This window comes from Struthio camelus, chromosome 3 (genome assembly GCF_040807025.1).
Source record: "Struthio camelus isolate bStrCam1 chromosome 3, bStrCam1.hap1, whole genome shotgun sequence".
In the NCBI taxonomy this organism is placed as follows: Eukaryota; Metazoa; Chordata; class Aves; order Struthioniformes; family Struthionidae; genus Struthio; species Struthio camelus.
Genome location: NC_090944.1, coordinates 79,443,238 through 79,459,602, shown reverse-complemented (window position 1 = coordinate 79,459,602; position 16,365 = coordinate 79,443,238). Strand labels below are relative to the sequence as shown.

The window sequence follows — 16,365 nt, the reverse complement described above, 5'->3', positions numbered from 1 at the left end:
GAAAATGCTATGAGGCATGAGTATTGAAGAAAGATGAGATAGATAGCTAATGAAGGACAGAGGACAAGAATGTGCTCAGTCAGAAATGTAAGCAGCTCTTTGAAAAGGCATTGAGAAAACTAAGCAGAGACTGGCAATGTGCAAGCAGAATTACTCACTTTGATTTGCAGATGTGTGTTTTAAAAAAAAGTATAGAGAGTTACTGGAAAAAAAACTCAGTACCCTCATTTTGCCGGAAGCCACAGGTGGCTAATAACAAATCTGCTTTTCTCTGCAGTCTGTGCCTACCAGCACACTGTCTCTCCTTATGCTTGCATGTGATTTTGAATCCAAAAAGGTGCTGCTGAGAAGAAACAACAGGGACTGCTTATTTTACCTTATTTTATGAAAAACTTGCTGCAAGACTGATTAAAGGTTTGTTTATTCTTGCTTTTTCCTCAAAATGCATCACTGTTTGCATCCAAACAGGAAGCATGCCCCATCATTGGGAACCCCACATATAATTATTCACTGACAGGATGGAAAGCAACTGTGATCTTATTTGCAAAATTGAAAAGTTTCTGGTATGTGTTACAGTAGTTACACAGAGCAGCAGAACTGAAGAAGAAAGCTTGCATTGCTGATGAGAGCAATGCAATGACGAGAGCTGTCACTCATTCTGATCCAGAACAAGATGAGAAATCTCCCAGCACTGGTATGTTATGAGTTATAGTAGGAGTTATGGAATTAAGACAGTCTCCTGGGGCAAGGCGGCCTTGCCCCACAATAAGCCAGTCTTCCTGCACTAATACTATTTTATTACTACTTCATTTTTATACTTGCTTAATTTAGAACATTAGTTTATAATCACGGAGGCGTTATAGTATTCATTCTGTTGCCTAATTCTTATTCTTGGATGATAGATAATTCCTTATGAGACCAGGGTTCTACTTTACTCATGTTGAGTTCCTACAGCTGGAATTCAAAAGGGTTGTTACTATGTTACTCAAACTCTGTAAGTGGTAAATAAATTTGTTTAAATGCTTATTATAGATCTAAAATAAACAGCCTAAAAATGCATTTAGTTCAAATTAGGGTTCTGTGCTTTTGACGGGAAAGGCTGGTTAGGTCAAGGGCTTCATGCATGTATATGTAAGTGTAACTCCTGCCCCCCTTTTCTTTGCTTTCTCCTTCTTTCACTATTCCCTTTCCTTCCTGAGAAGAACTTATGATTCTAGAATAAATATTCTGCCAAAGCAACTGTGTGGGAGTTGTGTGGTCATTCGGAGGCCTATTTCAAAATAGTCTTTGCAAAACTATTTTTCTTGTAGTGTGGTATTCTATCCATTGTAATAGGCAAAAGCAGACCTGCTTCAATTTTACCTAAAAGTAAAGCTACCAGATCCTGAAGGGTTGTTCACAACTGCAGTATTTATTTAAGAAAGCTTTGCAAATGAGTACAAAGGCAATAGTTCTGTCAATTACTGCTGTAATATAATGAATTCCATGTAAAGCTTCTACAATAATTTGAACCGTTATCTCTCTGCATTTTACTTACCCTTTTCTTCCACAGGAAAAGAAAGAACAAATGAAGAGCAAAGGCCCTGTCCTTCCTGGTAAGCTATGTGCTCCTCTTAAATTGATTTCTCTGCGCAGAGAGGACCGGTTCTGTCCTTTTGCTAGCAGAAGACCGCTAAATTGAGCTATGCAGTTCATAGAATCACAATGTTACTTGGCTTGGAAGGGAGCTCCCGAGCTCTTGGTCCACCTTCTGTTTGAAGGAGGGACAGCTGTGAGCTCAGACTTGGTTACTCAGGACTTTATCCCATTGGGCCTTGAGAAAGGACGGAGACTGCACAACTCCCCTGGGCAACCTGTTCCACTGCTTGACTGTCTTCATGGTAAAAAAGCTTTCTCCTTCTTTTGAGTCAGAACCTGCCCAGTTTCAATTATGACCCCTGTTTCTTGTCCTCCTGCTGTGTACTTCTGTTGAAGAGCCTTACTCAGCCATTTAATAACCACTTTTTAGACACTGGAAGGCTGCTATCAGGTCCCCCTCCTACCCCAACACTATTTCCTCTCCAGTCTGAAAGGTCCAGTTCCCTCGGGCTCCCCTAATAGGGTAAGTGCTCCAGCCTGCTGACCATCTTGGTGGCCTGATACTGCAACAATATTGGCTGCTAGACATGGGCTTTATCTCTAAGTGGGCCTGCTGGAAAAACTTCCAATTTTGTCTGTGACAAGACTTAATAATCTTTCTTTACTTGGAGCTGTGTTTCTGTAAGATACCAGGTCTGCCTTAAATTCTGGATTTATTTTAAATTCTAAGCTACCCTGTTTGTCAAGTAAAACATGCTTCAATTCCCAAGTCTCTAGTTTTGGGGGAGGGGAGGGAGGCTGTAGTAGGAGTGTTAATTGGCATGGAGACTCTTTATGCCTCAGGTTTGAGGAGTGCTCAGTGAGGGTATGTAGGTACTGCCTATCCTAAGAATGGTCTAAAATCCACTGGAAAATAACAACAGATCAGAATCTGTTTCACTATCACAGCTTTTCTGTGCCTGTAGCACTGAAAACACAATGGTACTTTGGAAAAATAGCAACTGAAGATAAATCTAAGGTTTTATATCAGACTTCAAAAGCATTTGGGAAAGATGGGCCACATGTCAGACTTCTTGGTTCAAGGAAGCAATTTCTCACGTTTGATAAAGCTGATATCTTGATTTGTTAGCTCAGGAAGTTGTGTTTTAAATAGAAATAGGTATTTTTGTAAAACTGAAATCGTAGTAGGACTTCACTGGCAGCTACTGGAGAATTGTGGGTAAGAATAACGTTAGCTATTAATTTCATACCAGAAACGGAAGTCGAAAACGAGCAATTAGTAATAAAACACTAATTCCTTAAAGCTTGACAGGAGACTGGAATTCTTTTTGGTGTTGATTTGATTAAGTTCTATTATTTATGTAGTAACTGCACTCGAACTTGCCATTTAGTTTTTCTCCTTTCCTCTTGATAAATATTCTTTGCTAATTGCTTTTTTAATCCTTGCCTTGTCCAACTGATTCTCTTCCCTACTGTATTTCTCCCAACTTACAAAATGTCTTTTCAGGGGAAGGGGGGAATTTAACAAATAGGGTGCTACAAAGTAATAAACTTCTGTCCTTATCTTTCTTTTTTTCCCAGCTTCCTGCAGGTTTGTGGGCCCAAGGCTGCTGTATCCTGATTATACCTGATTTCCCCCCAGTGGGCCTTGCATGGGGATAAAGGCTTTACCAGCTAGGTGCGAGGAGGAAACAGCACTGCTGAAAGCAGTCACCCTCCTCCCGCAGCGCAGCTAGCTTTCTGCTTACGTGACCTGGCCTTCAGTTGAAAACAAAACAAAAACGCTGCCCAGAGAACTCCTCGACTTACCTCAGTTATTAAATAATATGACGTCTTAACGTCACGCAAATTGGGGTTATGTTCTTTAACCCTTCCGTTTATGCTTACTTGTGGTAGACGGGCAGCGAGGCGGCGCCCACAGCGGCAGGTGTGCAGGCGGGGACGGAGCGCGGCAGCCGTCAACCGACGGCGCAGCCTCCTTCCCCCCTCCCCGCCTCCCCAGGCTCCGCACGGCCGCGGCTGGGGTGCGCCCTCGCGGCCCGGTGTGCGCCGCGCCGCCCCGCCCCGCCGGGGGGCGCTGTTGCCGAAGCGGGTCGGCGCCGCGGCCGCCCAGGAGGCGAGGCGGGCCGGGCCGGGGCCGACATCTTGGCAGCGCCTCTATGGTGCGAGCGGCGGGCGGGCCCTGTGCCGGCAGGCGGCGCTCTAGCCGCCGCCTCCGCCGCTCTCGGCTCCTCTCGGAGCTGCGCTGCGAGGAGCCCCCGTGTGTCCGCCATATTGGCGCCCGCGCCGCAGCTGCTGCGCGTTGTTCCTCCATCTCCTCCCGGCGCGGCCGAGCGGGGGAGGGGACGTCGGCGCCGCCGGGCGGGAAGCGGGGCGAGAAGGCCGCGCGCTGCCGGGAGGAGACGGAAACGAGCGGGGCCCGCGTCCCTCCGCGCCCGCCCCCTGCGCCACCCGCCATGGCGAGGAGGCCCGGCGGCCCCTGAGGGAGACGCACACGCACACACAGACCGAGACTAGCCCCCTCCCGCCCGCGGCCCGGCCCGGCTCGGCGCAGCCGCCATCAGCGGAGAGAAGCCGCCCGGCTCCCGCCTCCGCCGCGACATGGAGGCCGTGAAAGCCTTTAACAGCGAGGTGTGTAACCCCCTCCCCTCTCCTGCCCCGCAGGGTCGGGGAGCGGGCGGGGCCCCGGGGCCCAGGCGCCCTCCCTGCCCTCTCCCGCTGCGCCCGCCTCGCCCGGGGAGGGGGCGGCGACCGCGGCCCGCCGCGCCGCGGCCCGCCGCCTCGGCATGGCGAGGCAGGCCGCCGGGCAGCGGCGGAGAGGGGCCTCCGCCTCCTCCTCTTCCTCCTCTTCCTCCTCCTCGGGAGGGTTGGCGGGTGGGGGCAGCGTCCCCCGCGGGCAGCCCCAGGGGGTTCTACCCCGCGTCAGGCGGGAGAGGGTTGTTGTCACAGTCCTTGGGAAACGCGATAGGGGGGAGCGGCGGGGACTTTCTGCGCTGCTCTTCCGTTGCGAGGCTGGGGCAGACTGAATGAAGAAGAATAGATCTGGCGGCGGGATGAGGGGAGAGGAAGGGAGGGGGAGGACGATGAAGTGGAGGAGGCCTCTTTCCAGTGCCTGGCTTGCGGCGAGGTTGGTGATGCCTAGCCAACTTCACGCAGCGGGCTCGAGAAGGTTGAGCTAGACGACAGGGGAGTTTCCTGGTTTCCCAGGCATGGGACTGGTTCTCTTCTCCGAATCGTTCACCTTTTCTGCCACCCTCTTTCTCCTCTCTGGCTTAATGTAAGCCTGCAACCCACAATGTGTGCTTTAATGCCTCATGAAGCTATTTTTTGATCCGAGGATGGGAATATAAAGGCCTGGAGGCTCATGTTAGTGATTGAAAATAGTATGTTTACTGTGGTGACAATAAAAGCAAACATTCCATGCTTGTTGCATAGAATTTATGTGCTGCAGCAAAACACTCTGTTGAGAATTGCACAAAAGACCTGTAAACGTGCATGAACATAGCTCAGATATTGATACCCAGCTTGATTTCTTCTTTATGCCAATAGTTTATGTTACTTTTACCGCAAAATAGTTCTTGTCATAACTCTGTTTTATTCCTCGGCATTGCCAGAGTTTATATCGCTTATATTTGAAAATTAATATGAAAACAAGGAAAATAAATTCATATTTTTCTGTATAAGAAGTCGTATATCTTAAAAAACTAGGCTTATATTACAGATCTGAAGTATCAGCTCTGGTTACAATGTATACTTTTACAGACTGCTTACATATTAGAGATCCCGGGTTGCCCTCCCTTTACCCCGAGTATGGAAATGGCATGGTTTTAATCGCTTGAGTAGTACAATGCTGGTTTGTTTTTTAAAGAATGTTAATTTGATTTGTAGTAGAATGATGTGCTAACCATGCTGTTTCTGCAAGCTAAAATAAGATAGGTTTTTAAAATGGGCAGATACTTTCCAGTAACATAGGAGCTTGAACAGCCATAACTGATGCATGAGTGGTCTATGCAGTTCCAGGTATTGCATGTTACATCATTTCAACTTTTAAGTAGAAGAAATCATGCTGTGACCACTGGAAAACAAATAAATACTAGAAACTATTTTTGCTCTATTTTATTTTTTAATTAACTCGAGGTGCCGTATTTTTAAGAGTATGGTCAAAGGAGAGTCTAATCACAAGAAAAGAAGAGAGTAAGCAGTTCAGAATCTTTTTCTCATTTACACCTACTTGTATGAGCAAAAATCTTTAGTTCCATATTGAAAAAAAATTAAGACTGACTTTCTGAGCACTCAGGTATAGGGGCTGTCAAAATAATGAATTCTGAAGATTTAAGCTGAGAGCTGTACTGAAAAAGTAGAGCTTTCGAATCATGGCTTGACTATTTGAAATGCATGAAAAAGAGTAGACTTTGAGTTGCAGGAAAAGCAAATACGGAAGATCAGACTGATATTTTAACCAGCTGTTTTCCTCTGGCGTGAATAGACATCATCTGTGAATAGACTTATCTTTATGACTTCTCTTTCTGTTTTATTTTGACCTCTGTCTCTATATTTGAATGCTAGGCTACGCTGATTTTAAAGATGCCTTATAACCAGGACCCTGATCCTGGAAGTAAATGATACAAAACTCGCTACGTTTTGGGAATCCTAAATATAATTGCTAGCCAATCTAACACCTGTACCCAGTGTAGAACTTGACTTCAACCTGACTTGCCATGGCTATCTCTGACTTAACTGGCCTATATATAAGTTGCATTTCAGAACTGTAAAATAAACATAGAAAATAGCTGAGCTGTATGAGTCCATAGATTGTAGTCAGTCCTGTACCTAAATACTTATGATTAACTTATGAAATATTTGTCTTCTACTTCTAAAATTCCTTATCCTTTTTTTATATTTTATTTTAAGATCATGTTAAACTCCAGAAATGAAGTACGAGTTTTGTTCTGGAGCATTTTGTCTTAAAATAGATGTAAATTAAATTTAGCAGCAGATGGGCTAGGCTAAATTTGTAGAAAAACTTTTACCGTACTTTTTGTTATACGGTTTGGATTCAGTTAATAATTTTACAACAGTTTACATAACTTACTGGCAAAATCCAGATGACAAGTTTAGAAACAACATTCCAGATACGTTTAAACACTTAAGTCTGCTGATTGGGAACTTCTGTTTTTTGTTTTTGTTTTTGTTTTTCCCGAGGAAGGAATTGTATTCGGGTTCTGCAGTGAAACTAAAATAAAGACAGCTGCCCATCTGTGTAGTATGGCTTCAAATGTACGTGTAAGCTGAGCAAGATCCTGTCTTATAGCTATCCTATATGAGTCATCATTGAAGCGATTAACGTGGGCTTGTCATTAATTTGAGTAGAAAGAAATATTTCCAGTGTGATAGCCTTTTTCTTTGAACTCTGACTACTGGAAATAATGCCTGTTTTTGTGAGAAGTTTTTCCATAACTAGTGATGCTACTTGGCATTGTCAGTGTTGTACCTAGTCATATATAGCCCTGAAATTTTCAGTCTTAGGAAGGATGAACTCAAACACAAGGAATCGTGCTAACAGATAAAACATGCTTAGTATTGTTGCCACATAATAGTTGATATTTTTTTACTAATTGATTAAAAATGCTTAATGATTGAACAAAACAATACAGTATTGTGTAGCTGATTTAATATACTTTTGGGTTAATTGCCAAAGTTGCATACTACACAGTTGTCATCTGCTGTAGTTGACATCATGCATGCTAACCGTCGCAGAATCATTTTACTCCAGGTCTCACTTCAGACTGAGCTTTTCCTGAAAAGCACAACATCAAGCTAAAGAACAGATTGTGATGGAACAAAACATCTTAGGATGTTCTTTATGCATTCTATAAAATGTATTTTGTTAAAAAGGAATTGAAATAGACCAGAGGCAAGTATACCTGCTGACACGGTTCCAGCGCTCAGATGATAATGGTTTAGTTGCAAACTTACTTATATAATTGAAATGCAGTATTTGTTGTAGAGTTGGTTCAGCATTAAAGAGTTACTGTTGGCTTGAAATCTAGCTATTCTAAAATTGGTTTCAGGTACTGTGCCTGAAAATTAAAAATTGTTTTGGGTGCCATACTCCCTGAAGTTTTCCTGCAGTACTTCTGCTTTTTGCAGTGGTAATTTTTTATTTCCAAATTATTTTTCACTTTATTGTGTGAAGAACTTATACGGACAGGTGTGAAAGGAGACCAACAGATTCTTTAACTCGAAAAGCACATGTGATTCTTTTTCTGGATTTATTTTGATTCGCATATGTAGAATAAATGTAAATAGGATTAGAATTCAGTTTAAGGAAAATTGAGATAACAGATTGATGTTAAATACAGTATAAACTGGGTATTTGAGCTAATTTTTTGTTAGTCATACTAACTACGTCTTTAAGTATCAAATAACAGGAATCTTGAAAGGAAATATATTTAATTTACCTTTAAAGAACAAAGTCAGCTTAGATGCTTATGTCTTTCAAAACTCTCCAATAGTAATGCATTGATCTAGTTGAATTAAACACAATATTTCTGTGCATTTAATATTTGTCATTTGGTCACAGTGCTGTTTATGATGATGCCCTTACTTTATTTTTGCATGCTATTTATGTAAAAAACAAACACACACATGCATAAGCTATGTTTGCTTCGGACAAGTCATGGAAAATTAGTTTGTCTTTTTAGTCTAACTATCTTCTAGGGTGTGAGAGCCATAATTAAAACTGTTTCACAGAATTGCTAGACTGAGGTTCAGCTGTTACTACCAATGGTTGTCCTCGCATGGATCGTCATAAAGCGGAGTCACAGTGAGCTTTTGATGTGGAGAAAGGTTGTGAGAGAGCCGCGTAAGATGCTAGGAGGTGATAAATAAAATAATCATTGTTAATTTTGGGTTAACTGATACTACTGAAATTTATAAATGATATGGACATTACTTATTAGTCAGTGATCATTTAGTGGTTATGTGGTTGCCTGTATACTCTATTTGCAGTTAATTGCCTGTTCATCACCTTTATCATGATGTTTCTTTAGATATATTTTAACTAGTGATGGGGAAGAGTTCAATCAACTGCAATTTCAGAACTGCGACATTTGCAAATAACCCACATTTTAATTATGCAACATTGGAGTATAGAGGCACACAAAAAAGGTAAATCAAATACTTTATTTTAGAATACTCTATTTTACTGATGTATTCTAAAAGACAGGCAGCTTTTTCACAAAAGAATGCCAGCTGATGCTAAAGTTGATGCTAGTTTAGCATCATAGAGTTGCTAAATAGAGTTGCACCTTGGCTGATGCACCTGAAGCATCTGCAGAACTTTTTCCTAGCTGCTGAGAAAATGAGAAATTGTGTCTCTTTCCTCATCTCTCTCATTGTTAGTTTCAGTGGTGAAGAGTACCCTCCTTTCACATCCTCTGCTATTTTAAAGGATTCTGTAACTATGTTACAGTTGAAGCTTTCTTGATTAATTTCACTTAATCATTTCATTTAATCATTTAATTGATTATTTTCATTTTTGCTGTCAGAAATATGAAGAGCAGTACCAGTGAAATTTAAATGTTTTACCTTGCTGTTTCCCAGGAGGAGTTAAACTGTGCTGGCTCTCAACTATTTGCCTTTTGTTAAGGGCATAGAGAAAGAAAGCAGTTTTCTCGTCAGGAAATAGCAAATATGACACTGATGTTCATCTGATTAAATATTTCCATGTGCACTGAATAAATATTTACAGTTTTAATATCACATTCTCGTAGACTGATTTGACCTTAGCCTTTCTCCAGATGCAGAATCTTGAGTTTTACCTTTAGACAGACATGACCATGCAAGGATCTGTTAAAGCACCAAAATGGTGGTTTTCTTTTGTGTGTGTCTTGCTCAATACTCTCTGGTTTTGAAAAATTTGTCCTCGTTTCCTTTGTGAAGTGGCATAGGACAGACTGATTATTCTTCTCCCTTCCATACACACACTCTAAATTAGTTCTTAAACCTGATCTAAACTAGATCCCTATTTACTTGGGGGGATAATTTAGATCTCTGGATTCTGCTAATGATCTTGAGTCATTATTTGATAGTTAAAGTATGAGTATTGGTCCTGCTTGCTACTCATTTAGAGAACAGTGACTCATATTGCAGTTTAACACAGGTACAGTTCTGAACTCTCCCTGACTCCTGATCCTTTGCTTGTCGCATACTTCCTGAGACTTCACCTTGGGCGACAATCTTTTGCAAACTACTTGAAATTTTCTTAACAAGTCTTACTGGAGTTTGCCACGAGCAGTCTGTTTTCCTCTGGCAGTTATAAGAGTGGACTCTAGTAATCAAAATGGCTTTCTTATAGAAAAAAGATATAGGACAAAAGCATTTGAGAAAGTAGGCCTTACAGTATGGGCTAGATGTTTGATCATTTTCATTAGGGCTTTTAGTTAGGAGGAGGTCCACTGTCCATCTGTGGACAGCCGCTGAGAAATTTACCTCCTGAGCATTCTTTAGGTTATGCATTCCTGACCTCAGCAAACACTGCTGTAACTTCATGGTAAGGCCTGGGACAATGATATGTAGTTATTTGTTAATGTGTGTATTGAGAGTTTGGCTAGGTTGGCTTTGAACTCAATGAGCAATATTGTTCCTGTATCACAACTTTTCGTGAGTTGCATGTGTATTTCTTTCCTTTTCTTTCTTCATTTCTTTGGAACTATTTTTCTGCTGTTAATATGCATTATTTCTCTGGGGGCACTGACAGCAGCAGCAATCAACCAGGTACTTCTTTAACCTTACTCAACAGCTGCTTCTACTCTATAGAGTAAGTGTTCTGTAAAAGAGTAAGCAGGGCTTCAGCTGTGGCTGTACTAATTCTTGCCCTCATCTGTCCTTGCCAATTCTACTGAAGAAATTGAGATTTTTTTTTTTTTTAATTTGAGAATACTTCAAATTTTGAGGAACTAAGATGAAATAAGGGAATTGTTGCTGTGATGCTGTGTCAGATTTATCCCACCATAAACGCATATTCCTTTTAAGAAGCCCACTCCTTGCGCTTTCATGCTTCTGACAAGTGAGCTACCATTTCTGCAAAATGGCAGCTACAGATATATAACAATTTACCATTGGCTTTCCACTTACTTCAAGAGTTTGCCTACAGAATTTACCTGATTTTACTGGGTGCAGGTTTTGATGGTATGAGATTTTTAAAAAGTTCCCAATGATTGGTACTGGTTTACTGTCTTTTTCCCCAGCCTTGTGATCGTATAAACAGGTAGCGAACGGATATTTTTCTTTTACATTTGGAAATATAATGCATATGGTTAAGTTAATCAAATACATATGTTGAAGGTAAGACTTGGCACTCCAGGCAAAAAGACCTTATTCGTAGGTTAAAATATGTTAATGCATTTGCTCTTTATGGTTTATGAGGATTGGCAGACAGTGCTCTGTTTCCCGTTCACAATGATAGCAGAAAAGAAGATGTGTAGAAGAGGAGAGGGCAGAGCTTGGATCCAGGAGACGATAGTACCAAGAAATGGTGATTGAGCAGTAGGAGAAAGTAGCAACAGTTGATAGATTAAGGGTTCATATTTTGGTGGCTTTTACCTTGCTTATTGTGAAGTTCTGTCTTAATTATCAGTTTTGTAAGAGTGGAGTAAATACTCTTTTTCTGAACGCTGATGGCAGGTGCAGGAGGTATTTTATGAAAGGCACTGAACACGGCTGTCTTACATTGTTGAATTGGAATTTGTAGCTGAAAGAGCATGCATTTTTGGAAAAAATATTTCAGAAGATCCATCTCCATGTGTGTTTTGGCCTAGAGTTCAATGTTTCCACGTATTAATTCTTTTAGATTTGAGTGGTGGGAGTTTCTTTGGTTTGGAGGGTTTCTTGCCTTTTCCTTTTGGACTTTTCCTTTTTACCTTTTCCTTTTCGCCTAATGAAGCAGAATTAATGATGTGCATCCTTTGCTTCCATTCCTGTTATTCTGTAGCTCTTTTTTCTTTAAAGAAGTATAAAATACTGTAAATTGAGAACTACTCATTACAGCACTGTTCGTTTAAAAAACCTGGTCTCATAGCACGGCTTTATGGAGCTTCAATGACAGACCATTTAGAAATTAGTAGGATAGATAAAGGATACAGTCTCCACACTTCGATATTGATGGGATTGCAGTTTAAAAAGGGGAATTAATCATATTTTTAAATGTCTTTGGATTTTCCAAAGGTTAAGACCAAAGAGCTTATAATATATTACACAGGTTGGTGGAAACCCACAGAAAGGTTTGATCAGGCTAGAGTTTTTCAGAATACTAAATCTCCTATACATATTAGCAAAGCAAAGTTGGTTCTCATGCAAAAGAAATAGTTATTCTCTGAATCTGCTCTACTACAGCTTCAGATAACATGTTAGTCTTCATAGCTTGGTTTCCAGATACGTAGTAGTAGTTGCTTGTTAATTTTCAGAAGCTTGAATGAGAACACTTAACAGGAAAGGAGAAACATTTCTATAATGAATATGTTGGTTTAAGAAAACCAACCTGATGTAAATCATATTTTTGAATTTAGTTTAAATCGTGACTTTTTGGGGGAGTAGAGAGTAGATTAAACTGTATCTAAGGAGAGAACATTTTGGAATCAGTAAGCCAGAACAGCTTTTGTTGTGTGGCCTAAAATCAGTTGGCAGAAAATATGCTCAGGTCTTTGATCTTCGTAGCATTTAGGAATTGTCCCTATATTCCGTATCTCACAGTTGTAGACGTTTGATTATATTTAGACTTCTACAAGGTGCATGACTTTATACTGCAGCACGTTTTACCAAAGTAAGGCTTTGCAACATGAACAAAGTGCATTTCTCAAATGTGACCAGTCAGTGAGTTAGATCCTGGACTTTACGGAGATTGACATTTTGCCTGAGCTTGCTCAGTTTTCCTGTTGATGATCGAGAATTAGCTATAAAATCATGATAAAATGTTAGTGATAAAAATCAGCAGTACGGCAGTAATGATGGAAGAAATTGTGGAAGGTGAAATGCCCCTTTTATATCCCCTTTTTTCTACTTTCAAGGATCATCTGGACATTTTGATCTGGGCTAGATCTGAGGTAAAGCCCTGAATGGGGCTGAGGTAAAGCCCTCAATCTTGCCTAGCTATTTGAGGTGGTACACTTAGGTTTTTGTAAACTTTTTGTTCCCTTGTAGTAAACCTCCTAAGTTCATGAAGGAGCAAGATGAGAGAAGAGAAGAATGGAGAGGAAGAGGCATTATATTTTATGGCTTGTAGTGGGCTAGGGGCAAGTAAAGAATGTTGTAGAGGCTATTCTGAACTAAACATCTGTTTCTTAGTTGCTTGCAGCTGAGGTGACTAGACTTGCATCCAGGTGTTTTCTTTATATTCTGGTGTTATGTTCTTGGTGTATTCATACAAAGCAGCATTCAAACAAAATCCATTTTAATGCAGTCAAATACAAGGGTGTACATTCAGGGAGGAAGAAGTGCAGGTTATACTTACAGAACTCGTAAGCCTTCCTTAAAGTAGTAGCTAAAGAGAATTTAGAGGATATAGGAAAAAAGCAATTCCATGTTGGTGTGAGTTGAACATGAGCTTTCTGTATGACAATGGAAGAGCTAATGTGATTCTTGGATATAAGAAGTAGCAAGTATGTAGGATAATTTTATGTATGTGTATTAGTTCTAAAAATACCATGCAGTACTGAAAATAGCCAAAATTTTTAAAAATAAAAAACAAAAACAAAGCAGAACGGGCAACTTGTTGCAGGGGGGAGGTAGCTAAAAGAATTATCTGTTTACCCTCTTCAAAAGAAACACAAGACATGACTTCATTACATCTTGTAGAGAGAAAATAGCAGGTACTAAAACTCATCCACTAGAGAAGACAGTATTACTAGAAATGATGCCTAGAGTTAGAGTCAGACTTAGGAATTTTAGGTTTTTTTTTTTTTTTTTGAAACAACAGATCAAAGTAGTAGATCTGTTTTGTCCTTATTTTCAAATCAAGCCTGAATACCCTTTTGGAAGCCGTGTTTTAGTAAAATACAAGGTATCAGTATGGAGTAGCTTATAAAAATCTCATGAAGAGCAGAATTTGGGAGCTTGGAGTAAATGCTCTAATATGCCTTTTTGGCTCTAACATATGAAAAGTAAGATGGAATTTTGTCCATTCCATCTCAAAATGAAGTGGATGGGTGAAAGACTATACAGAGACAATGATGATAGTACCTGACTTCATTATAGACTAAAATATTACTGGTTAGAGAATGGCTTATTGGCTTTTTATCTTGTTTTCCTCAATTACTCATACACTCAAGAAGAATATTCTGATGTTCTCTTCAAACCAACCTTTATGAAGAATGGTGTGTAATATGACTGACATGAATGCCTTAAGCTTTTGAGACCATATTCTTGGTGGCTTTTAAGTATTTTATATATAAATTAAATGTGTATCAAACATATTGACTTTTAATTAATATATAAATATTCATATAATATGTGGTATTATAATAATATTTCATGTTATACATAAAATTTACTATATAAATATATAAATTTATTTAAAAATATATTTTGTCTATGTGTTAGTATAAGGCATGTTATCCAGTGTTTAAAAACAGTTGTTGATAAAATGGCTGCTGTTGGGTTGTAACCCTCTTTCATGCTTTTTGGGGGGAGGGGGGCTTTGGCATCTTGTGTTGTCTTGCATTGATTACTGGAAGAAAGAATTCTTCGTTATTCTCACTCCAAACTCAGGTGTGTTGTGGGGAATGGAATATCTGCTGTTCTGGTCATCCTACTTGCACACCTGATCCAGAGTTTGAAACTATGCAGTGTATGGAGCAGTGGATTACTGCTTGGGGTAAAATAAGCGTTATTGCTCGTAGGGGCTGATCAGCACCAAGAAAGCTTCTTGTTCACTGAGGAGTGGGCTTATGTAATGCCTAAGTAACTTTTTTCTAGACAATAAATTTCAGGAGAGTATATAAAATGCAACATAATAGAAGCTTGTTGATTTTTGTCCTTTTTTTAAAGCAATGACTGACAATGCTTTTTTCTTGTTCTTTGTGGTATGCAAAGATATAAATATTTGGTAAGCAATACAGGGACTGTTTATGTTTATACAATTGGATTTGTTTCTAATGATATTGAAACATGAAAGAAATTCACGTAATTTGTTGGGTTAATATGTGCTAGGCGTGACTGATGAGTATTTATTTTGGCTTCTGAACCATCATTACTGGTGTCTGGTTAGTGTTGCATCCTGGTAGCAGCCAGGGCCAAAAGCTGCAGAGAAAACTATAGAGATTTCTCAGTAGAGGTATGTGTAGCTGATTGCCCTGACACTGGCTCAGGTCATGATGTCATACTTAGAGGTTGGTGCGAGTCCTGAAGCAGGCACCTTAATATCAGGATCAAAATGTTCATTCCCTTAATTGTGCTGACAGCAGATATCTTCGTCATCTCTATGAATATCAATTCCTTTGGATCACGTGAGATCAGAGGTTTTCTTAGCTTCCAGGCCTTCTTATGGCAAAATTAGTCTTATCCCTTGCCATTCTTTTCTTGCCTTTGTAGGCCGTGACCAGAGGTGTGAAAAAGGATATATTACTTGTGAGTGTGTATTTTAATAAAAGAAATACCTTGCTCTAATTTTCTGTTCACAATGCCACTGTAAATACAGCTTGTATGTTGAATTAGAGTGGTGAAAGATTTCAGAATTACATATGGGGCTTTGCAGAAGCACAGTATGCCATTGCCTCTCATGGAGGTGGAAGAACTTGCTGTGTAAGCAGTTGACCATGCACAGACTAGGTAGTTGGTGTGCGTGCTGAGTAGTATTAACTTGAGAAACTTTAGACAGTGACTTAGCTCCATTCACTGTAGTGAGTTGTAAATTATAGATATTTACAATAAAATTCCCTTTCAACATTTTTAACACTCTTTGAAATTTAGTTTTACCAATAAAAATACTTATTTGCATTACCGAACAATCACTTTTTGAAATAGGCTGTTAAGTTCTCAGACTTGCCGTAATCATTCTCTGGAAGACCATTTCTCTTAACAGAACTAAAATAAAAACACAGAGCAGAAATTTGGTGCTTTAACTATAGCATCAATCTGATCTTTCCCTCATCCTCAATGTATAATTTATGTAGCTCATTAAAACTTTGAGCAAACCTGTCTTTTTTCCCCTGAATTTGGAAATAGGACAACAGTTTGTACAAAATGATGATGAGGGAGGGTATTTTAATAATGCTGTTAAGCCTAACTCCTTTATACACTGGAATATTGCTGTTACCTCGTTAACTTAGCTCTCATTATCATTAATTTTTACTGTAAAAATCATTAAGTTGCTGTATCAGATAGAGGACAGTACAAAATTGAGAACATAATTTATTTTATTCGCCAGACTGCACATTTCACAGAATCACAGAATCGTTTAGGTTGGAAGGGACCTCTGGAGATCATTTAGTCCAACCTGTTCCAATGCTCTCTCACCCTCACAGTGAAGAAGTTTTTTCTCAGGTTTAGGTGGAACTTCCTGTGGTTCGGTTTCTGCCCGTTGCCTCTTGTCCTGTCGTTGGGCACCACGGAGAAGAGTCTGGCCTCATCCTCTTGACACTCCCCCTGCAGATACTTGTACATGTTGATGAGATCGCCTCTCAATCTTCTCTTCTCCAGGCTGAACAGGCCCAGCTCTTGCAGTCTTTCTTCATAGGAGAGGTGCTCCAGTCCTCTAATCATCTTTGTAGCCCTCCACTGGACTCTCTCCAG

At 40.1% G+C, this 16,365-nt stretch overlaps 1 protein-coding gene and 2 long non-coding RNA genes across 6 annotated transcripts in view; 2 read left to right on the top strand and 1 right to left on the bottom strand.

The window, feature by feature from the left end:
* LOC138066765 (uncharacterized) overlaps positions 1–3,563 on the bottom strand; it is a 75,701-nt gene extending 72,138 nt beyond the window's left edge. Inside the window, exon 1 of one of the 2 annotated variants that reach the window (XR_011140256.1) lies at positions 3,466–3,563. This is a non-coding gene — a long non-coding RNA (uncharacterized lncRNA). Of the gene's footprint in view, positions 1–3,387 lie in introns of both variants that reach the window. The other variant, XR_011140255.1, reaches the window with a different exon arrangement.
* LOC138066766 (uncharacterized) lies at positions 603–3,367 on the top strand. Its single transcript, XR_011140258.1, has 3 exons — positions 603–694; positions 1,553–1,595; positions 3,160–3,367. It is a non-coding gene; the product is annotated as an uncharacterized lncRNA (long non-coding RNA).
* Positions 3,564–3,820: 257 nt separating the features above from the next.
* SCAF8 (SR-related CTD associated factor 8) overlaps positions 3,821–16,365 on the top strand; it is a 101,445-nt gene continuing 88,900 nt past the window's right edge. For all 3 annotated transcript variants that reach the window (XM_068938651.1, XM_068938650.1, XM_068938648.1), the window contains exon 1: positions 3,821–4,209. In XM_068938651.1, coding sequence (XP_068794752.1) covers positions 4,180–4,209 — 30 coding nt within the window. In that variant the 5' untranslated portion in view covers positions 3,821–4,179. The remainder of the gene's footprint in view (positions 4,210–16,365) is intronic.